The sequence below is a fragment of the Hemitrygon akajei genome, chromosome 3 (assembly GCF_048418815.1).
Source record: "Hemitrygon akajei chromosome 3, sHemAka1.3, whole genome shotgun sequence".
In the NCBI taxonomy this organism is placed as follows: Eukaryota; Metazoa; Chordata; class Chondrichthyes; order Myliobatiformes; family Dasyatidae; genus Hemitrygon; species Hemitrygon akajei.
In genome coordinates this window covers 94,286,650-94,309,725 of record NC_133126.1, presented here as the reverse complement: position 1 = coordinate 94,309,725, position 23,076 = coordinate 94,286,650, and the positions used below count along the sequence as shown (strand labels likewise).

The 23,076-nt window shown below is 44.5% G+C and overlaps 1 protein-coding gene across 5 annotated transcripts in view; it reads left to right on the top strand.

Annotated features, from left to right (window-relative positions):
* eif2ak4 (eukaryotic translation initiation factor 2 alpha kinase 4) overlaps positions 1–23,076 on the top strand; it is a 157,002-nt gene that overhangs the window by 107,919 nt on the left and 26,007 nt on the right. For all 5 annotated transcript variants that reach the window (XM_073040370.1, XM_073040372.1, XM_073040371.1 and 2 more), the window contains 9 exons: positions 1,833–1,882; positions 5,139–5,307; positions 8,925–9,041; positions 10,601–10,666; positions 11,413–11,583; positions 17,337–17,471; positions 19,373–19,477; positions 19,666–19,794; positions 21,823–21,903. In XM_073040370.1, the coding sequence (XP_072896471.1) occupies positions 1,833–1,882; positions 5,139–5,307; positions 8,925–9,041; positions 10,601–10,666; positions 11,413–11,583; positions 17,337–17,471; positions 19,373–19,477; positions 19,666–19,794; positions 21,823–21,903 (1,023 nt within the window). The remainder of the gene's footprint in view (positions 1–1,832; positions 1,883–5,138; positions 5,308–8,924; positions 9,042–10,600; positions 10,667–11,412; positions 11,584–17,336; positions 17,472–19,372; positions 19,478–19,665; positions 19,795–21,822; positions 21,904–23,076) is intronic.

The following is a 23,076-nucleotide window of genomic DNA, read 5'->3' as shown; positions in this document are numbered from 1 at the left end:
TGTGGTGTGTCCCATGTGGAATTCCTGCGGTTATTGGCTGTGATCACTTTATTCCCTTGCGTATTCTGTCCATGAGGTAATTATAACTCTTCTCAATTAGAGAAATAAAATTGAAAAGACGTTTTAAAAACAAAAATGCTGAAAGGACTCGGGTCAGGCAGCATTTGTAGAAGGTGAAGCAGAATTCAGGTCAGAGGCCTTTCATCAGTTCCGAGAGGAAGGGTTTCTCTTTCTACAGATGCTGCCTGACTGCTGAGTGTTCCCAGAATTTTCTTTCTTTATTATTTCAGATTTCATAGAAAACATAGAAACCCTACAGCACAATACAGGCCCTTTGGCCCACAAGGTTGTGCTGAACATGTCCCTACCTTAGAAATTACTGGACTTACCTATAGCCCTCTATTTTACTAAGCTCCATGTACCTATCCAAAAGTCTCTTAAAAGACCCTATTGTATCCACCTCCACCACCGTTGCCAGCAGTCCATTCCACACACTCACCACTCTCTGAGTAAAAAACTTACCCATGACGTCTCCTCTGTACCTACTCCCCAGCCTGTGTCCTCTTGTGGCAACCATTTCAGCCCTGGGAAAAAGCCTATGATTATCCACACGATCAATGCCTTTCATTATCATATACTCCTTCTATCAGGTCACCTCTCATCCTCCGTCGCTCCAAGGAGAAAAGGCCGAGTTCACTCAATCTATCCTCATAAGACATGCTCCCCAATCCAGGGAACTTTAGTTTATTTTTAAGAGCATACAACATTACAGCTCAGTACGGCCCTTTGGCCCATTATTTGTGCTGACCTTTTGACCTACTGTAAGATCAATCTAACTTTTCGGTCCTACATAGTCCTCTACTTTTCTGTCTTCCATGTCTCTATTGCTGAGTATCTATCTCTGTCACCCCACCTGGCAGGATGTTCCATGCACCCACCACTCTGTGTCAAAAAAGTTGCTTCTGACATCTACTCTATACTTTCCTCCAATCACCCTAAAATTAAGCCCCCTCATGATAGCTATTTCTGCCTTGGGAAAAAGTCTCCGGCTCTCTGCTCAATCTATGCCTCTTTTCATCTTGTACAGCTTCCATCAAGTCACCTCTTATCCTTCTTTGCTCCAGAGAGAAAAGCCCTAGCTTGCTCAACCCATCCTCATAAGACATGCTCTCCGATCCAGGCAGAATCATAGCAAATCTTCTCTGCACCCTCTCTATAGCTTCCACATTCTTCCTAAAATGGTGACCAGAACGGAACACAGTATTCCTAGCTCTTGAACTCAGTCCCCTATATAATGAAGGCCAACCGACCATACAGCTTCTTAACGACCCCTAGTCTATGGACGTGGACCCCAAGATCTCTCTGTTCTTCCACACTGTCAAAATTCGACCTTCCAAAGTGAATCACTTCACACTTTTTTGGGTAGAACGCCAGGTCAGTGTCCTGTTGCAAGCTACGACAGCCTTTTACACTCTCTCTAATTCCACCAGCCTTCATCTCATCTACAAATTTGATAACCCACCCTTCCACTTCCTCTTCTAAGTCATTTATAAAAATTTACAACCACCCTTTTCGTTCTGTGGGCGAGCCAATTCTGCCAAGTTTCCATGATTTTATGAATGAGCCAAATCTTATCGATTTGCATTAGTAGATGTCTTCTACCAGAGTCTGGCAATTACTTTGGCCATGAAATAGCAGATTTGTTTATATAAAGAAACTTTCAAAAATGTTACTTTAATAATAAATGTTTAAGAATGTTTGATTTATACCGAAAACTAGTTACCCAAAGAATTGGTTATGTGTGCATGTGTGTTTTTTTTTCTTTTGTTTAGGTGCCATTTGCGAGATTTGTGGCAAGGAACAACATCACCAGTTTAAAAAGGTGAGTGGAAGAGGTTACTGCAGCTGCTGGAGTGTGTTGGGGGTCATTTGCTTGCCTGAAATTTGAGGACCATGTTTTGGGCAGAATTGGATGACCTTGGTGACTGACGAGCCTGTTAGCATTTGGGTTGCAGAAAGGCAAAGTTGACTGCTCTTCCTGTTACCTGTCATTACTGGGTGGTGATGCTCGTGGGGCAGGTAATGTAATGACAGGCTTGATTCCCCTATGGCTTACTGGTCTCCCGAAAGCACAGCAACCCTTTGTATTTCAAGTATGACTCTAGCCGATGCACTTCAAGGTTTGATGTGTTGTGCATTCAGAGATGCTCTTCCACACACCACTGTTGTAACATGTGGTTATTTGAGTTACTGTCACCTTCCTGTCAGCTTGAACCAGTCTGGCATTTCTCCCCTGACCTCTCTCATTAACTTGCAGAACTGACACTGGGTGATTTTTTTTTTGTTTTTCACACCATTCCCTGTAAACTCTAGAGGCTGTGGTGAGTGGAAATCAGCAGTTTCTGAGATACTCAAACCACCTTGCCTGACACCAGCAATCATTCCACAGCCACAGTCACTTAGATCACATTTCTTCCCCATTCTGATGTTTGGCCTGAACAACAACTGAACCTCTTGACCATGTCTGCATGCTTTTATGCATTGAGTTGCTGCCACTTGATTGGCTGGTTAGATATTTGTATTAATGAGCAGGTGGCCACAGAGTGTATACAGCAAATCTGTAAGAGATTACTGCTGCCATATATACTGAAGATCTGTTGATATGGATGAGATCAAATAGGTTCTCCCTCTCAGCACTGCATATGAGCAGACCTGAAGTTATATCATTAGTAATTTAATCTATGGTATGTTTGTGGTCACAAAACATTTAAAAGCACTTCACAGCTAAAGACATTGTTGTGAAATATATTCATTGTAACATTGAAATGTGATAAGCCATTTACTTGTGTTGCGCAAAGAGTGTAATGAGCAGATGATAATCTTCCTGCTCTTGGTTGCGGGATAACTATTAACCAGGGCACTGGGAATAATTCCCCTGCTTCTCTGTAAAATAGTCCCTGCATTGTTTTACTAGTATGACAGAACAGCAGGACATTGATTTACTATCGATGAACATCAACATCTGTAACTTCTCCCATTCCCCACTCTGTGTTCCCTCCTACCCCTCTCTTCTCACCTGCTCATCATCCCCATCTGGTACCCCTCCTTTCCTTTCTCCTACGTTCCACTCTCTCCTGCCCTTTACCTCATTCATTAGCAACTCTCAGCTTAAACACTTCACTTTAATCTCCTGGTCCAGCAACTCTTTGTAAAGAAGAATAAATTGTCCTTTTAACATCCCTTTGCCTCAGTTACTTTTAGTTAAACATTTACTCTCATTTTCTACTTCACTAAGTATGCTTGGCAAATTTAGATATGCATCAGTGTTGTCTTTATTAGATGCAGGAGTGTACCTAATAAAGTGGCCACATAAGTGGAATCGAGTGGAATCTTTTGTGTTGTAGCTCAGCCACTCCAAGGTTCGATGAGTTGTGCATTCAGAGATGCTCTTCTACACATCACTGTTGTAACGTGTGGTTATTTGGGTTATTGTCTTTCTTGTCAGCTTGAACCAGTCTGGCCATTCTCCTCTGAGCTCTCTCAGTAACAAGGCATTTTCACCTACAGAACTGCTGCTCACTGGTTATTCTTTTTGTACCGTTCCTTGTAAACTAGTGCATGAAAATCCCAGGAGGCCAGCAGATTCTGAGATACTCAGCAGCTGGAGGCTGCTAAACAACATGAGAGCCCAGTGTATGACAGGAAAGACACTAGCAAGGGTAGAGCATTGGCTGATCGGCAAGAGGCAAAGGGATCCTTTTCAGAGAGGGGTCTGTGTTGGGACTACTTTTTATGTTGTAGGTTAATGATACGTACGATGTGGCTGTTTGGTGGTGTCTTGGCATCAGCACGAGACTTCAAGGTCCTGAGTTTGAATTTGGCCAGCTGCTTGCACACTTTCCATCTGTATTGAGTGTCAAGCTAGCAACTCAGCTCATTTAAAAAACAGTCAAATGTTACAGAAAGGGCAAAAATGCCACCTAATGCCACACGGTGTGGAAAAGAGCAGCAATGTATGATGAAATTGATGGCTTTGTGGACAATATGAAGATAGGTGGAGGGGCAGGTGGTGCTGAGGAAGCAAAGAGGCGACAGAAGGACTCGGACAGATTATGAGACTTGGCAAAGACTTGGCAGGTGGAATGGTACGCTGGACTAGTGTCAGGAAGTGTACGGTCATGTACGGTAGAAGAAATAAAAGCATAGACTATTTTCTAAATGGGGAGAAAAGTTTTTTTTAAAAAGTCTGACTTGCAAAGCAATTTTCGACTCCTTGTGCAGAATTCCCTGAAGGATAATTTTCAGGTTGAATCGGTGGCAAGGAAGGCAGATGCAATGTTAGCATTAATTTCAAGAGGGCTAGAATCTAAAAGCAAGGATGTAATGCTGGGGCTTTCTAAGGCACTGGTGAGGCCTCGCTTGGAGTATTGTCAGCAGTTTCGGGCCCCTTGTCTAAAGAAAGATGTGCTGACAATGGAGAGGGTTCAGAGGTGATTCATGAGAGTAATGTTGTGAATGAAAGGGTTATCATATGAGCAGCAATGGAAGGCTGTGGGCCTGTACTTGCTGGAATTTAGAAGAATGGGGGGGGGGATCTCATTGAAACATATCGAATGTTGGAAGGTCTAGATCGAATGGAGGTGAAGATAATGTTTTTTATGGTGGGGTAGTCTAGGACCAGAGGGCACAGCCTCAAAATAGAGGGTCGTTCAGTTAGAAAGTTAACAAATTTCACAATTTATGCCAGTGTTATTAAATCTGATTCTGAATAGAGATGTGGAATTTCTTTACTCAGATGGTGGTGTATCCATGGAATTTGTTGCCACGAGTGGCTGTGGAGGTCAGGTCACCGGGTGCATTTAAGGTGGAGGTTGACGGGTTCTTGATTAGTCAGGGCGTGAGAGATTATGGGGAGAAGGCAGGAGAATGAGGTTGAGAGGGAAGTGGATCAGCATTATGTGATGGCAGAGCAGACTTGATGGGCTGAATGGCCTGATTCTGCTCCTGTGTCCTACGGTCTGATCCTTCTTGGGTTGTATGGTACTCATTGATAGTAAAATGTAGAAGTGTGTGTGTTATTTTATTTAGTTTTGAAACCTCTCGTGTTGACGCCATCTTATCTGTTTCTTTATCACAAGGTACTGTATTGAACGAGTATTCAGACCACGAAGGCTGCACCGGTCCCACCCTAAAGAACTTTTAGAATGTGCATTTGATATTGTCACACCGAGCACAAACAACTTGCTGGCAGATGCAGAGGTCATCCAAGTCGTTGCCCAGATTATTAAATTGTTTCACGTACTGCAGGTATGGATTTAGTTCACAGTCTGTCACCATTTCTAATCTAATTCTGTTTTAATGCTTCAGATAGGGTCAGAACAGTTAAACTCATTGTCTCCTATCCTAGTGTTTGGAAATTGCAATGATTTCAGCGAGGCTTCATCAGGTTCCAGCTTCCTGAGCTCCTGTTCACTTGCTGGGTTCTCCTGGAAAATTTATTACTCGACTTTGTGATATCTGAAAAAAATGAATTGGAAGTTTGTTGGAGAAAAACATCCAGTAGTCTGGAAAATCTGCCAGATGTCTGATGTTGCTTGTAGAAATGCATGCCTTTTCTGCCTTTCTCAATTTACCAATTCTCCCCTGTCCACCTAGACCAGGGGTCGGCAACCTTTACCACTGAAAGAGCCATTTGGACCCGTTTCCCACAGAAAAGAAAACACTGGGAGCCACAAAACCCGTTTGACATTTAAAATGAAATAACACTGCATACAACGTTTTTTTTTGCCTTTATGCTATGTATAAACAAACTATAATGTGTTGCATTTATGAAATCGATGAACTCCTGCAGAGAAAACGAAATTACATTTCTGCATGCAACAAAAACATTTTGAACTCCGAAAAAAAGACGTTGGGTTACTTTTAAGTAAAATACTCAATGTCTATTTGAGTCCTTCTTGTATTTATGAAAAACGCCGAACTTAAATTGTCCGCCAGCAGCAAACCAAAAATAACGTCAGCCAGCTGTCAACCTGAAAAATAAAAGGACTATTTCACTGAACAATGAAAAAATATGAATATATGTAAAATAATAGGCAATTAAAATATTTATCATACTTGGTTAATGGGATTTCTGCTCCTGGACCTCAGCGCACAGCGTCTGCACATCAGGGCTGTATGACCTCACCTTCATCTTTACACAGGATCGCAAGCTGTCATCTGTGAGGCGTGCGCGATGTTTGTTTTTAATAAAGTTCATGTTGGAGAACACCTGCTCACATACATATGTGGATCCAAAGATCGACAGGACTCCAAGCGCATACTTTTTAATGTTTACATAAATGTCGGGGATAGCATTCCATGTTTCGAACACAAGTTTGTCCGGTTTGGGGAGGTTTTCAATATCACTCCATTTGTGATTCTGAGCAAGAACGGCCTTCTGACGGGCAACATCTTCAGGGTCTGCTGTCAAGCGTCTAAACTTGGACACCCATATGTCTTTGTCGGCTATGTCGGCCAGTTCCATCTCAAGATCAGGTTGACTCACACCTGCCAATGCAGTCGTATTCAGTAGGGATAGATCGATGCTTAGGGGAGTGACCGGGAAGGATAATGTGTTTTTTTCCTCTCTGAACTCACAGAAGCGTTTCCCAAACGATGTTTGCATTGCGATGATTGCAGAATGTAAATACTCCGAATTTATCATGTCGTGAGCTTGTTTGAACTCTCTCAAATTGGGGAAGTGAGACAATGTGCCTTTCTGTAAATCTCTGGCAAGCATTGTCAACTTGCGCTCGAATGCCAAAACATCCTCCAACATGTGCAGGGCTGTGCGTCCTTTCCCCTGAAGAGCTGTGTTCAGCTTGTTCAGGTGCGCTGTCATGTCTACCATGAAGTGTAGCTTTTCCAGCCACTCTGGCTGTTCCAGCTCAGGAAAGGTGAGCCCTTTGCTGCCCAGGAAAGTTTTCACTTCTTCCAGACACGTGACAAAGCGTTTCAGCACCTCCCCTCTGGACAGCCACCGGACTTTGTTGTGCAGCAGGAGATCAGAATATGCGCTTTCCAGCTCGTCCAGTAACAAACGGAATTGACAGTGATTTAAACTTTTTGCCATTATTTTATTGACAATCTGAATGACAACATCCATTACTTCTGTGCATTCCGGAGGAAATGTTTGAGCGCACAGTGCCTCTTGGTGCAAGATGCAGTGAAAAGTCAGCAGCTTTCTGTCCAGCGACTTTGTGCGCTCCTGTCATACATACTTGGTGCCCCATCAGTAGCTACTGACACCAGGTGGGTGGTCTTTATTCCTTTGGCTCTTAAACAATTCAAGACAGCCTCACAGATGTCCTCCCCCAGTGTTTGGCCTTTTAGAGGTATCAACTCAATCATTTCTTCCTGTGGCCCGGCAGAGTTTACATACCGGCAGAACAGCGCTATTTGTTCAATATCACCTTTGTCTTTAGACTCGTCACAGGCAATCGAGTAGGCCACAGCTGAATTGATGTCTTTAATTTGCTGTCTTGTGATGTCTTCTGCCATTTTTGTGGTTCTGTCTTTGACAGTCTTTGCAGAGAGGGGCATATCCCTGATTTTCTGCACAATTTCACTCTTGTTTTTAAAGTCCGTGAATAGATGTTCTGAAATCTTAATGAAAGAATCTTTTATATATTCACCATCTGTAAACTGCTTCCCGTGCCTGACTATTTCCTGAGCGGCAACAAAACTAGCATATGTAGTTGATTTTCCAGACTTCATCCACTTCTTGAAATGATTTTTGCTCAGATCAACCTTCCGCATCAGTTCCGAAACGGCTTTTTTTCTCTCATCTCCATCCGGATATTTTTGAGCAAAGGCTGCGTGTTTATTCTGGAAGTGTCTTACGACATTTGACTTTTTGTTGTTTGCTAGTTTCTCATTGCATATTAAGCATACCGGTAAACCAGTCTCATCAGCAGTGAAAGCAAATGAATCTGCCCACGTATCATTAAACGTTCTGTTTTCTTCAGTCACTTTTCTTTTTTTAGAATTCTCCATAGTTAGCCTACCTTGGATCGAAAAATTAAAGAAATCGCGCACTGGCGGGTTTCAGGCATTGGCAGTGGTGACGTATATTAATAGCGACAAAAAACACGTTTTATTTAGATTGTACAAGATAACCATAATCTTCAAATTTAGAATTACATTTCAAAAACTAACAAGCTAACATAAAATACATTTTAATTAAATACTCATCATTTATTTTCCAAAGCCACAGGGAGCCGCAGCACAGAGATGAAAGAGCCGCGGGTTGCCGACCTATGACCTAGACTCACTAACCCTCCCACCCACCTCCCTCTCACTCATCCTCCCACCCACCTCCCTTGCATGCCTGCTGAAATCCTACTTCTACAAAGAAAAAATCCTTGCTGAAATAGATCCTTGCAAAATATTCGCATCTTGCCAATGGGTTCTCAATTGTCACAGTTCTGGTGAGGCAGCTAAAAAGCTGAGGTTGTTGCTGGTTTTGCGGGTTTAATGCGGTGATCTTTGCTTCTGACGGTGAGACTCCTGACAGCAGTGTGTCACTTTGATTACAATCCCTCTGCATCATTGGTAACTGTATGGGCAGTTCTATCACTCACTGCCCATGCAGTTACCAGTGATGCTACATAACACAGAGGGATTGTAATCAAAATGACACACTGCTGTTAGGAGTCTCATTGCTTTAACTTAACTTGCCAAATATAGGTGACGTTGCAGAAATCCCTGTCGAGAAAAATGCAAGGTGGAATTTACAGTTCTGTTGTAATTATTATTAAACAGGGAAGGATTAAAGGAAAGCTTCCAATCAGTAATTTCTTTCTCTTCTGAAGCCTCTGGGGCTGTAGTGTGATTATTACAAGCTACTCCTTGAGAAATGATTGCATTTATTTGGTTTTCAGAAGAGGAACTATAGCATCTATCTGAACCATATCTGCCTGCTGAAGGCAGTGCTGCTGCATTGTGGGATACCGGAGGACAAACTCCATCAGGTGTGCAGCATCCTGTGCGATGTCATGGTAAGTCGTGGAGCTGATTAAATATAACTGGACTCAGCATCACATGTCATGGCATCCAAAAATAGTTCTGTTTCGGGCTGTTCCTGATCCCTTGCAGATTTGCCAACTTACCTCCTCTGTACAGTAGTGCATGGCACAGATGGATTATAGGGGAGAAATGATTTGCATTTCAACTTGTACGGGCAGTCCCCAGGTTACAACGGTGTTCTGTTCTCGGGAACTGGTCCTCAGTCTAGAACAGAACCACAGTGTGTGGGAGAAGAGCACGTAAACGGGTGTGATGGGAGAGCGACGGGAGCAGGAAGAGAGGCTGCCAGCCAGTCTCGCTGACTGGCTGAGTGAATCTGCTCAGTGCCCCCAGCTCTGACTGTTACAACTGTGATTGTGATGGGCTGAGAAGAGAAGGCACATGAAAGTGTCCCATTCAGTAGAAGAAACCTGTTGAAGCTGGCAAATTCATCCCCCATTGGTCTCCCAAATGCTCAGTTTTATTTATGGGGTAACTATAAGTTGGGCATTCATATGCCACAGAGCTATCTGTATTTTCTCTTTAACGATCCTGAGGACATTGGAGGAGAATAAAGTGTTACGTTTATAGGGAAAGTGAAGCGCAGGCAGGACAATGAGCTGCAGGGCTATAAACACAGTCAGGAGTCTCGTATCAGCGGAGTAGAAGCTGTCCTTTAACCTGGTAGCGCATGCTTTCAGGCTTTTTATCTTCTGCCTGATGGAAGGGGCAGAAAAGAATGTTGGTGTGGTGGGACCTTTGGATATGTTGGCTGCTTTACCAAGGCGGCAAGAGTGTGGGCAGGGTTCATGGAGGGGGAGGCTGATTTCCGTGATGTGCTGAGCTGTTTCCACAACTCCCTGCGCTTTCTTGTGGTCTTGGGAGAGCAGTTGCCGTACAGCTGTGGTGCATCTGGATAGATGAATTCCATGGTTCTTTGATACAAATTGGTTCATGGCCAAGGTTTCTGTAGCCTCCTGTGCGCTGATTGTGTGGTTGGACCAGGACAGGCAATTGACAACGGATCACTCCTAGGACCTTGAAGCTCTCAACTTCAGCACCTTTGATGTAGACAGGAGCATGTGTACTGCCCCTTTTTGAATCAATGACCTCTTCCATGGTTTTGTTGACATTGAGGGGAAGGTTGTGTCATGACACTATATCACTAAGCTCTCCTCTCTGTATGCCAACTCAGAGACCTGGCTTACTACAGTGGTATCATCTGTAAACTTGTTGATAGAGTTCGAGCAGAATTTGACTACACGTTCATAAGTGCATAGGGGGCTGAGGACGCAGCCTTTTGGGCCAGACCTTTAAGGGTAATTGCGCAAATGAGGTGCATTATCTTGAGACTGGACTCTAGGCGATCCTTGAAATTCGTGAACATATTGGATTTGACATTCTTGTTGTATTCATCATACAGGAGACATCAATTGATATCTGTGCCTTTAAACACATCTCTAATTATATAATACAGAATTGGTGTATTTCTAAATGCATTATTTTGTCATCTCCCATAATATTTTAACATTTAACCTCTCTTCCTTTATAGACAGGGAAGCTGACCAAAAGAGAGATAGAAATCAAGTTCTACAATCTCTCCCTGTCACAGAATAACGTAAGTTTTGTGTTATTGGCATCACTTGATCATTCCATCGGCAACTGCAAGGAAGAAGATGGGCAGTCTAGATCACAAACGAGAGAATATCTGCGGACGCTGGAAATCCGTGCAACACACACAAAATGCTGGAGAAACTCAGCGGGCCAGGCAGCGTCTATGGGAAAGAGTACAGCTGATGTTTCGGGCCTAGACTTCGACTGTACTCTTTTCCACAGATGTTGCCTGACCTGTTGAGTTCCTCCAACATTTTGTGTATGTTGGGCAGTCTAGACATTTAAACCAACAGGTTAATGACAGTCGTTCTGCTCCCAGTGAACTTCAGCCCTCTGTTTCATTTTCTTAAGAGTTTACAGTAAAACTTTGGTAATCCGGTATGCTCAGGACTTTGCTCTCTGATCAGTAGATTTTTGAGAGTTCCATGTTGTTTCAACAGATTTTTAATTCACATTTTTTTTTAGATGTTATGGTATGTATCATAAATTTTCCATTGATTATAGTAGGTTTTTAGGGAATGTGGGAACTGGGACCTTGGTCATTTTAACGAGAGTGCAGGGTTTAGGAAGTAGAAAGGCATGTGTGGCAAATTGTTTCCAAATGGTCAGAGAGTGGATTATCAGAATCTTGTTGTACCCTTATTTCCCTTAAATACAAATGTGCAACATAGTGTGCTGTGGAGAATGCAGCATGGAAGTTAGCAGGAAGGATGATTTATGACATTTAAGTTCCCATTTTCTCTTTTTCAGCTCTTGCACCTGTACAAGTACATTGAAGTCAAGTTGGACATAAAAGAATTGAGTAGTGTGTTGAGCCCACTCATGAAAGGGAAGTTAGCTGTTTCCCAGCTGGCAAAGCAAGGCTTAAAGGACTTGGAAACTGTGACAGAGCTCCTGAAGAAACTTGACATCGAGCTTCAGGTTGGTTGTAATGCCAGTGACTAATTCTCGGTAAGTTAGCTGCTAACCTATCTTCTGAAGGCATTGAGCGCTGCCGAACCATGCTGGCTGAATGCCGTCAGTTTAATCGTTTGGACTGTGGCTGAGCAAGGCTGCAACCAGCTGAGGTCAGACACTTCTACAGCATGGATGGCGAGCCTTCAGCTCAGCTTGCCTACTGAGCTAGTTTCCTTTCCTGATCACGTTTGTGCGGGCAGTCTCCATGCTACAACAGAGTTCTCCTCCAGAGAATTGTTCATAAATTGAAAATGAACAGAAACAACTGTGACAGGCGTGGAAAGAGCGGCTGTCAGCTGACCTCACCAGCTCAGTGCTCCGAGCTCTGCAGGGCTCCTCCCAGCCCTGACTTTTGTGACTTGGTGCAGACATGAGGAATTACCCCATTCCCACCCAGCAGAAAATGCCTGCAGCTCTGCATCAGTGGCAGATCCATCCCCATTCACCTGGCATGTCTCCCCAGTGCCCGAACGTATGTACAGAGTATCCATAGGTTGGGTATGTGTAACCTGGGTGAGGATTCTCCACAGTTAATGGTTTTGTCTTGTGTTAGACAGGCTGCTGTACCCAGTGTTGGGACTGACTACAGCAGAGAGAATTTGGAGAATAGAAGTACTATAGTTACTAATCAAAGCTGGCTCATGGGACAGATTAGTCCTTACTGGGAATTATTAACAAGCAGGTTTTGTTCTGTTCTTAAATGTAAGAGATTCTGCAGAGGCTGGAAATCCAGAGTACATGCACAAAATCGGGAGTAACTGAGCGGGCCAGGCAGCATCTATGGAAAGGAATAAAGAGTTGACATTTCAGACCAGGACCCTTCATCACGACTCCTGATAAATATAAATAGATTCAAGCAAAACACGCAAAATGCTGGTGGAACACAGCAGGTCAGGCAACATCTATGGGACGAAGTACGGTCAACGTTTCGGGTCCAGACCCTTCGTCAGGACTAACGGAAAAAAGAGATAGTAAGAGATTTGAGAGGGGGGACCTGAAATGATAGGAGAAGACCGGAGGGAGAGGGGTGAAGCTAAGAGCTGGAAAGTTGATTGGCAAAAGGGATGCAGAGCTGGAGAAGGGGGAGTATTGTATGACAGAAGCCCTTGGAAGAAAGAAAGGGTGAGGGGAGTACCAGAGGAAGATGGAGAACAGGCAAGGAGTTACTGTGAGAGGGAAAGAGAGAGGGGTAAAAAAATTAAAAATTAAGGATGGCGTGAGAAGAGGAGGAGGGGCATTAATGGAAGTTAGAGAAATCAATGTTCATGCCATCAGGTAGGAGGCTACCCAGATGGAATTGTGTTGTTCCTCCAAACTGAGTGTGGCTTCATCTCGACAGTAGAGGAGGCCATGGATTGGCATATCAGAATGGGAATGGGATTGGGATGTGGAATTAAAATGTGTGGCCACTGGGAGATCCTGCTTCCTCTGGCGGGCAGAGTGTAGGTGTTCAGCGAAACGGTCTCCCAGTCTGCGTCGGGTCTCGCCAATATATAAAAGGCCACACCCGGAGCACCAGACGCAGTATACCACACCAGCCGACTCACAGGTGAAGTGTCGCCTCACCTGGAGGGACTGTCTGGGGCCCTGAATGGTGGTGAGGGAGGAAGTGTAAGGGCAGGTGAAGCACTCGTTCCACTTAGAAGGATAAGAGGAACCCTATCCCGAGTGGGGTGGCAGGAGGATGGGGTGAGAGCAGATGTGCATGAAATAGGAGAGATGCATTTGAAGGCAGAGTTGATGGTGGAGGAGGGGAAGCCCCTTTCTTTAAAAAAGGAAGACATCTCCTTTGTCCTGGAATGAAAAGCCTCATTCTGAGAGCAGATGTGGCAGAGACGGTGGAATTGAGAGAAGGGGATGGCATTTTTACAAGTAACAGTGGGAAGAGGAATAGTCCAGGTAGCCGTGAGAGTCCGTGGGCTTATGGTAGACATCAATAGATAAGGCGTCTCCAGAGATAGAGACAGAAAGATCAAGAAAGGGGAGGGAGGTGTCGGAAATGGACCAGGTAAATTTGAGGGCAGGATGAAAGTTGAAGGCAAAGTTAATGAAGTCAACGAGCTCAGCATGTGTGCAGGAGGCTGCGCCAATGCAGTTGTTGATGTAGCGAAGGAAAAGAGGGGGACGGATACCCGTATAGACTTGGAACATGGACTGTTCCACAAAGCCAACAAAAAGGCAGGCATAACTGGGACCCATACGGGTGCCCATGGCTACACCTTTAGTTTGGAGGAAGTGGGAGGAGCCAAAGGAGAAATTATTAAGAGTAAGGACCAATTCCGCTAGACGGAGGAGAGTGGTGGTAGAGGGGAACTGGTTGGGTCTGGAATCCAAAAAGAAATGGAGAGCTTTGAGACCTTCCTGGTGGGAGATGCAGGTATATAGGGACTGGACGTACATGGTGAAAATAAGATGCCGGAGGCTAGGGAACTTGACATCATTGAAAAAATCCAGAGCATGAGAAGTGTCGTGAACATAGGTGGGGAGGGATTGAATAAGTAGATTAACCCCATATTCAAAATGCACGAGCAACTTGTATACATGAGAAATTCTCATATTGTAAGAGCCACTGTCTCCGTTAGCCACCCAGGCATCAGGTCCCAGAGTCCAACCACCCTCTGGCTGGAAAACGTCTTCTCAAATTACTTCTAAGTAATCCACGTATTATCTAATTGACATCCTCTAGTTCTAGAAACCTCTGCTAAGGGAAATGATTTCTCACTATGCCCCACATAATCCTGTACATCAGTCAGTACACTCTTGCACTCTCCATGGTAAACCAGTCCAATCTGACGAGCCTCTTCTCGTGACATTTCATCCCAGGTAACATCCTGGTGATTCTCCCTTCACCCTCTCCAGCACATTCACATCCTTTCCATTAGCATGGTGACAGCTGTGGTAGTCGTGCCACAATCTCCCTGCTCTCCTATTGTGTGTCCTGGTTGTTGAGGCAAGCAGCATTCTTAACCCCTTATCTACCTATGCTGCACGCACGGAGACCCTTGGACGTGCATGGTCTCCCCAGAGCCCTATGATTCACTATGTGTATCCTGTCCCTGTTAGTAGACTGTGTCGCCTCACCTCACATCGTTACTCTCTGCCTTTTCTCGGTCTGTGTTACCAAATGACAATACTGTTTTGAAGCTGAGAGTGACCTTCCTCATTATCAACACCACCACCCATTTTCTTAACATTTACAGACTTTAATGGCCTCTAACATTCACATCCAGATTGCTAGTGAATGCAACAAGTAGCAAGAGTCTTAACATGGATCGCTGTGGTATTCCACTGGTCACAGATTTCCAATTGCTTCCATCAGGATTCTTCCTCATTTACCACAAGCCATTTCTGAATCCAGTTTGCTGAGTTTCTGGATCATGTGGGTTTTTCATTTTGGCCTAGTCTCCCACATCAAAGGTCTTACTGAAATCTACATAGACTGTGTTAACTGTATAATCTACAGTTCTGTGACTCTTGAGTCCATCATCGATATTCTTGGTTATCTCTTTGAAAAACTAATTGGACAGGTTCTCTACGCTCCTCATACAGATGCGGAGCAAAGATTCTGTACTTCAGTAAGATGAGAGGCAGTAATCTTGCTCATTGCTGTACACTTTGAGTAACGTCAGTAATGGTTGTCACTAGTTATGGTGACTGCCATTTCTTCTTACATAAAATGTAAGAAATAGGAGCAGGAGTAGGCCATCTGGGCTATTGAACGTGCTCTGCCATTCAATAAGATCATGGCTGATCTGGCCATGGACTCATCTCCACCTACCTGTATTTTCCCATAACCCTTAATTCCCCGACTATGCAAATATCTATCCAACCTTATCTTAAATATATTTACTGAGGTGGCCTCTACTGCTTTATTGGGCAGAGAATCCCACAGATTCACCAACCTCTGGGAAAAGCAGTTCCTCCCCATCTCCGTCCTAAATCTACTCCCTTGAACATTGAGGCTATGTCCCCTAGTTCTAGTCTCACCTATCAGTGGAAACAACATTCCTGCCTCTATCTATCCCATCATAATTTTATATGTTTCTATAAAATCTCTCATTCTTCTGAATTCCAGCAAGTACAGTCCCAGGCAACTCAATCTCTCCTCATAATCTAACCCCCTCATCTCTGGAATCAACCCAGTGAACCTCCTCTGTACCACCTCCACAGCCACTATATCCTTCCTCAAGTAAGGAGACCAGAACTGCAGGTACTCTAGGTACAGCTTCACCATTACCCTATAGAGTTGCAGCATAACCTCCCTGCTCTTAAATTCAATCCCTTTAGCAATGAAGGCCAACATCCCATTTGCCTTCTTGATCGCCTGCTGCACCTGCAAAGCAACCTTTTGCTATTCATACACAATCACTCCCAAGTCCCTCTGCACAGCAGCATGCTGCAATTTTTTTTTTTACCATTTAAGTAATAATCTGCTCTTCCATTTTTCCTTCCGGTGAATGACCTGCATTTACCAACATTGTATTCCATCTGCCAGACCCTTGCCCACTCACTTAACCTATCTATATCTCTTCTGCACAGTTTGCTTTTCTACTCAATTTAATATCATCAGCAAACATTACACTCAATCCTCTCTTCCAGATCGTTAATGTATATTGTGAACAGTTGTGGGCCCAGCACCGACCCCTGCGGCACGCCGCTCACCACTGATTGCCAACCACAGTAACACCCATGTAACCCAACTCTCTGCTTTCTGTTGGTTAACCAATCCACTATCCATGCTAATACATCACCCCCAAATCTATGCATCCTTATCTTATGGATAAGTCTTTTATGTGGCATCTTATTGAACACCTTCTGGAAATCCAAGTAAACAACGTCTACCTGTTCCCCTCTATCCACTGTGCTCATTATATCCTCAAAAAACTCCAGTAAGTTTGTCACACAGGACCTGCCTTTGCTGAATCCATGCTGCATCTGCCTGATGGATCTGTTTCTTTCCAGAAGCCTCACTATTTCTTCTTTAATGATAGCTTCAAGCATTTTCCCAACTACAGATGTTAAAATAACTGGCCTATATCCTTTATTGAACAGTGGTGTGACATTCACCATCTTCCAATCTGCCAGGACCTGCCCAGAGTCCAGAGAATTTTGGTAAATTATCGCCAAAGCCTCTACTATAACTTCTGCCATTTCTTTCAGTACCCTGGGATGCATTCCATCAGGACCAGGGGACTCGTCTATCTTCAGGCCCACAAGTTTGCAAATTTTGATTGTTTAGATCACATCAGTTGAATGATTAAAGGCTGGCCTAGTAGAACCTCACAACAAATTGTGAATTTCAACGAGTAATCACAGCATTAGCACCTGTGGAAAATGGCAAATGTCATCACATTGGTGTTATGAGAAGCTGTTGTATTGTTAGGGCTGGTATTGGGGAAAGGGAAGGGAATTGTTTCTGCCACTGATTTGACTTGGAATGAATTATGCCGGTTCTACTGAGTCTCGCTTTTGGAGAAGCAATGTTCCAAGCATTGAGGTTCGACTCAAATGACTGCCTATCCAATAGCCGGGAGGGAAATGAGAGAAACTTGCAGCCTCTGTCTGGGCCTTTCTCATAAGGCAATGTTCCCTTCTCCTTCCTGTGAAGTATAGGAAATTGAGGGCCAGAGGAATCAGACACTTGGTGTCTACACAGAGGACACTGATAATGACATCTGTGGCAGCTGTGGAGTGAAATTGGTGTTCTTGCTTTGCAGGTGGAGATCAATCTGGGTCTTGTCTACAAGGTGCACCTATACAGTGGAATCATCTTCCAGTTTGTTGCATTTGTAAATCGGCGACAACATCTTGTGCCAGATATCCTTGCAGCAGGAGGGAGATATGACAATCTGGTGAGTCCTGTTTGATTAGAGGTTATGAAAGGGAAAAGGTCTCACGTACATCTGCAAGTTATTAAAAAGTCTTTCTGTTCATTTTGTCCAGACATCTTGCACTATAGTACTCCGTATTTCTGTGACAAAGCTTCTCTTACCTTTCTGTGAGGATAAGAGAGGTAGCACGATGGTATAGTGGATAGCACGACACTTTACAGTACTGGTGACCCAGGTTCAAATCCTGCTGCTCTCTGTAAGGAGTTTATACTTTCTTCCCGTGACCGCGTGGGTTTCATCCGGTTTCCTCCCACAGTTCAAAGACATACTGGTTGGGAGGTTAATTGGTCATTGTAAATTGTCATGGGATTAAGCCACAGTTAAATTGGGGGTTACTGCCTCGAAGGGGCAGAAGGGCTTGTTCCATGCTCTATCTCAATAAAATCAAACAATGCCACTCTCCATTTATCAGCCAACTCGTTAGCAATGTTGGACTAGTTGAGAGTGGCCGGCATCCATGACTTCACTCTTGACTTGACTTGACTCCACATCCACACAGAACACTTCAGTTGTGAGCGCCCAAGGTGCAGAGCCAGCTGAGCTGGCCACTCTCTACATCTCAGGCACGGACTGCATTATGCACAGGAGCAGTGCATGAGAGTTAAAAGCCCATTTTCTTCCTCTTCATTTGATGAATGTGTTTGCAGGTGGTTCCCTTGTGCTGAGTGTGATATCCCAGATCATTGTCACTGAGTGAGATCACTAGCTCCTTGTTTCCATTCAGTACTTGGAGATTGGTGTACCGTTCTGGTTGCCACTGTAAAGGAAGAATGTGGTAGCGATGGGGAGAGTGCAGAAGAGATTCACTCGGATGTTGCCTGAAATGAGGGGCTTTAGTTGTAGAGAGACATTGGATTGTTTGTTTTTTCCGCACTGGAATGTGGGAGGTTGAGTGATGACCTTTACTTGGTTTACAACATTGCAAAGGGCATACACTGGATAAGTGGTCTTCCAGGGCAGGGGAATCTAGAACTAAGGAGCACAGGTTTATGAATGGAGGAGGGAAATTTGGAGGGTTTCTAAATTTTCTGCATAAGTATTCTTCACACAGTGGGTGGTATTGTCTAGACTGGACTGCTGGAGGGAGGTGATAGAGGTAGATATAATTATGTGGGGAGGAAGGCATAGAGGGTTATGGGTCTAATGTGGGAAAAGCTGTTTAGCATAGGTAGGCATCACTGTCAAGGTTGGCACGGAGGGTTGAAAGGCCCATTTCTGACTTGTATTGTTTTCCAAGTACTGTGGTATCAGAATCAGGTTTAATCACACTGGCATATTAGTAACTTATAGTACAATGCAATACATAATGTAGGATAAAAGTCAATTGCAGAAGTATGTATATGTATATTAAATAGTTAAAATAAGTAGTGCAAAAACAGAAATAAAAATAGTACTGAGGTAGTGTTCATGGGTTCAATATCCATTCAGAAATTGGATGGCAGAGGGGAAGAAGCTGTTCCTGAATCACTGGTTGCGTGCCTTCAGGCTCCTGTACCTCCTTCCTTCGTGAGAAGAGGGCACGTTCTGGGTGGTGGAGGTCCTTAACAATGGACGCCATCTTCCTAAAGCACTGCTCCTTAAAGATACCTTGGATACTACAGAGGCTGGTACCCATGATGGAGCTGATTAAGTTTACAACTTTCTGCAACTTACTTCGATCCTGTGCAGTAGGACCTCCTCCCCCCATACCAGGTGGTATGTGGGGGAGGGGGGTTAATTTCTGCAGATTCACCCTCCAGAGCAGATTGAGAGTCGTGCTAGGGAGTACCATTATTCCCAAAAGTCTCCCTGAGATATTCAACAGGTTTGCAAATCTATTCAGCTTTCTCAAGAAGTTAATTATTCTTTTTCGGCTCTTTCAGATCCTGGAGTTTCAACGTCTGCGTCTCACAGGTCCGGTTCCCACTGCTGTGGGAGTCAGTCTGGCCTTGGATAAAATCTCCACACTTTGTAGTGATTTGATACCAGTGAGTTATCTGACAAAAGTCTTTCTGTGGACTTCTCTTATGCTTTAACTAATAAATTGATCAAGAGAGTGGGAGATGGGGGTAGACAGGCAGACTGGCAGAAGCAGTCTTTGTCGATTCCATTGAATTACTGATGTGTTTGTGCAAATCTCTGTGGCCAAGAGCTAAACTTTGTCCTTCCATTCCAGCCCGATGGTTGCCACTGTAAGGCACTGGTGGTTGCAGTCAGTCGAATTTTGATTGACAGATCTATCGGCATCATCCAGAACCTGTGGACAGTGGGGATAAATGCTGAGCTCCTGTGTGATGTCTCCCAGGTAAAGTAGTGCAGAGCTGGCTGCTGGGCTTATGGATAATTTGATTTAGTAGGAGGGGGCAAAAATTCTCTCAGGTGATTCAGATTCTTGCCTCATTAGACTAACTTCTTGTCACCTCTACATTGAAACGTGGTGAAATGCATCATTTGTGTCAAATCAAATCAGCAAGGACAGCCCACAAGTGTTAACATGCTTCTGCCAACATGGTGTCCCCACAACTCACCTGTCCGTCTTTGGGTTCCACAGGGCCACTGGGAGAACGTACAGACTCCTTACAGACAGTGGTGGGAATCAAACCCTGTTCCCACAGCCGGTGCTGTGAAATATTGCACTAACATTGTTGCAGGCACCGCCATTCTCTTCATCTGGATGGTCTTTCAGAGGTCAGCAGTGAGCAGTGCTAGGGTCTGCTGCCCGTCTGCCTGTTGTCTATGCAAGTAAATATCTTGCACTGTGTGTGATGATCTTCAGATCATTGTCTCAGAGTTGTGTAGCCTAAAAACAGGCCCTTCGGCCCGTCTCATTCAGGCTAACCAGGGTACCAACCTGACTTAGTGCCATTTGTTTGTGTTTGGCCCATACCCTCAAAAACAGGGGTTCCCAACCTTTTTAATGCCATGGACACCTATCGTTAACTGAGGGGTCTGTGGACCCCAGGTGGGAACCCCTGCTCTAAACCTTTACTATCAATGTACTTGCCAATATGTCTTTTAAACATTGAAGTTCTATCCACTTCTAACACTTCCTCTGACAACAGATTCCACATATGGAGCACTCTCTGAGAATGCTTCCCTTTAAATCTCTACCCTGTCACCTTACTCTCTGCTTTTAGATTTCCCTACCCTGGGAAAAAGACTTGACTATGTACCCATCTATTCCCCTCATGATTTTATAGACCTCTACCTGGTTGCTCCGGGGAAAACAGTCCCAGACAATTCGGTCTTTCTCTATGACTCCAGTCCTGACGACATCCTGTGATTGTTTCCTGCAATCTCTTTAGCTTAACCACATCCTTCCTGTACTGGGAAGTGCACCCAGTACTGTAAGAGGAGGTTTAAAAGCACCTACAGGTTTAACGCTGCGGATGTGTTAATGGAAGTATTCCTACTGGTCGCCTATGGTGTGGTACGCTCAGGAAGCTGAGGAAAATAGTGAACTCTGCCCGACACAGCATGGCTCACCCCTCCCACCATCGGTACAATCTACAGGAGGTGCTGCCTCAAGACGGCATCCATCATCAAAAATCCCCACCACTGGTTCCGTGCCATCTTCTCACATTTACCATCGCCCCACACCACCAAGCCGAAGACCAGCTGCTTTCCTTCAACTATTCAACACTGAACCAACTGGCATAACCCCAATATACCAGCGGTATGACCACTTTGCACTGCAGTGAACTTTTTTAATGTTCTTTATAGTTAACAGTTCTATGAAACTTTCTCTCGTACTCCTTTGCTCCAAAGAGAGAAAAAAACATTTCCTTAGAAGACATGTTCCCTAATCCAGGCAGCATCCTGGTAAATCTCCTCATTAGCACTTCCACATCCTTCCTTAATGAGGCAACCACATTCTCTTCTACAGATTTTGTTGCTAATTCCATAATCCATGTGATTAAGGTTCTGTCTAGGTGTTATTAATAAATACCCGTGTTCTGTAGACAGCAGTCTGTTCCACCCCATTATATAGGGGACCTGTAGTGGACGCAGTCAGTGATCTTCATGGCTCGGCTGATGTGTGACGGTGTTACAGTTGGCAGCTGGAGTGGGTGGGGGCACCTGAATTAGACACCCCTCCCCAGTTCTGCTTCCTTCGGACAGGTTCATCCTTGCCCTCCCCCCTGTTACCCCAGCTGAGATCTAACAATCTCAGACATTATCTGGGAATTGATCTGGACTCTTCCTGCAAGGATGCTTAAGGATTATATAATTATGCCTCTTTATTATTTTGATTACATTATACTGTGAATCAGCTGCTTTTCTCTTGAATCAAACTGTTGTTTCTGATTTCCTCTGCTTTTTCCCTGAGCAGGAAGAAGTTCAGCACCATTGCAAACAGACGGGAACCAGTTATTTAATCCTGGTCTCAGATAAAGAGAAAGACCACGTGAAGGTACAAGTACTTTGGAGTTTTTACAGCTTTTCTCTGTTACAACCCACATTCTTTGCGTCTAAGTAATATCTTCCCACTAATATTCTGCGTCATTGTTCCTGTGTGGATGGCTAATGAAAGGAGTGTTACACCATCTGCAGTCAAAGTGACACAGCTTGGACGCAGGCTCTTTGGAAACTGACCCATTCTACACAAACCCGACTTTAATCTAGGTGTTGGGAAGATGGTGCAGGCAAGACACGGTAACTTTTTGTGGGCAGGGAATAAAACTGTTTATTAATAATACCTTGTCTAGACTGCGGTCACTGAAATCAGCAGACTGTACTTTCCCTTTTGGAGTAGTGCTTTCGAACCTGCTGAACGACTGGGCGTTTTTGCGGTGTCCTGAAGGATTCAGTTACGCGGACTCTCGGGAATGCAGGTGGCGGCCATTGTTGGAGTAGACTTGAGGCCGGATCAAAGCATCGAGGCCCAGGCCTGAGAACAGAAAGTGAGCCGATGTTTAGTCGATTTCAGCGCCGAGCCGGATTAAAAAGATCAAGCTGTTGAGGCCAAGGGCGAAGAATGAAGCAGTATTCAGCTTACTACCCGAGAGGCTTTATTTACCTCAATGCTGAACCAGTTCCATGGCTGTGGCTGCAGCCGTGGGGCTCTTGGACCAGCTGCAGACTGAACTGGTTCCGTGGCTGCAGCCGTGGGGCTCTTGGACCAGCTGCAGACTGAACTGGTTCCGTGGCTGCAGCCGTGGGGCTCTTGGACCAGCTGCAGACTGAACTGGTTCCGTGGCTGCAGCCGTGGGGCTCTTGGACCAGCTGCAGACTGAACTGGTTCCGTGGCTGCAGCCGTGGGGCTCTTGGACCAGCTGCAGACTGAACTGGTTCCGTGGCTGCAGCCGTGGGGCTCTTGGACCAGCTGCAGACTCATTTTCAAGGATTCTGCGGTTCAATTCTGTGTGTTCTTCTTTTAATTCTTCTTTTAATTTTTTGCGTGATTCGTTCTTTTTTTCACACATTTGGTGTTTTGACAGTCTTTGTTGTGTGTGTGTGTTGTTTTTAGTGGGTTCTGTTGTTGTACTGCGCTCGCAATGTGTGTGTCAATGCTCAGCAGAGAGTTAAACACCTTCTCAAAAGTCATCTGAGCCAGAAGCTTTCTTCGGGGTTTTTAATGAGGAAA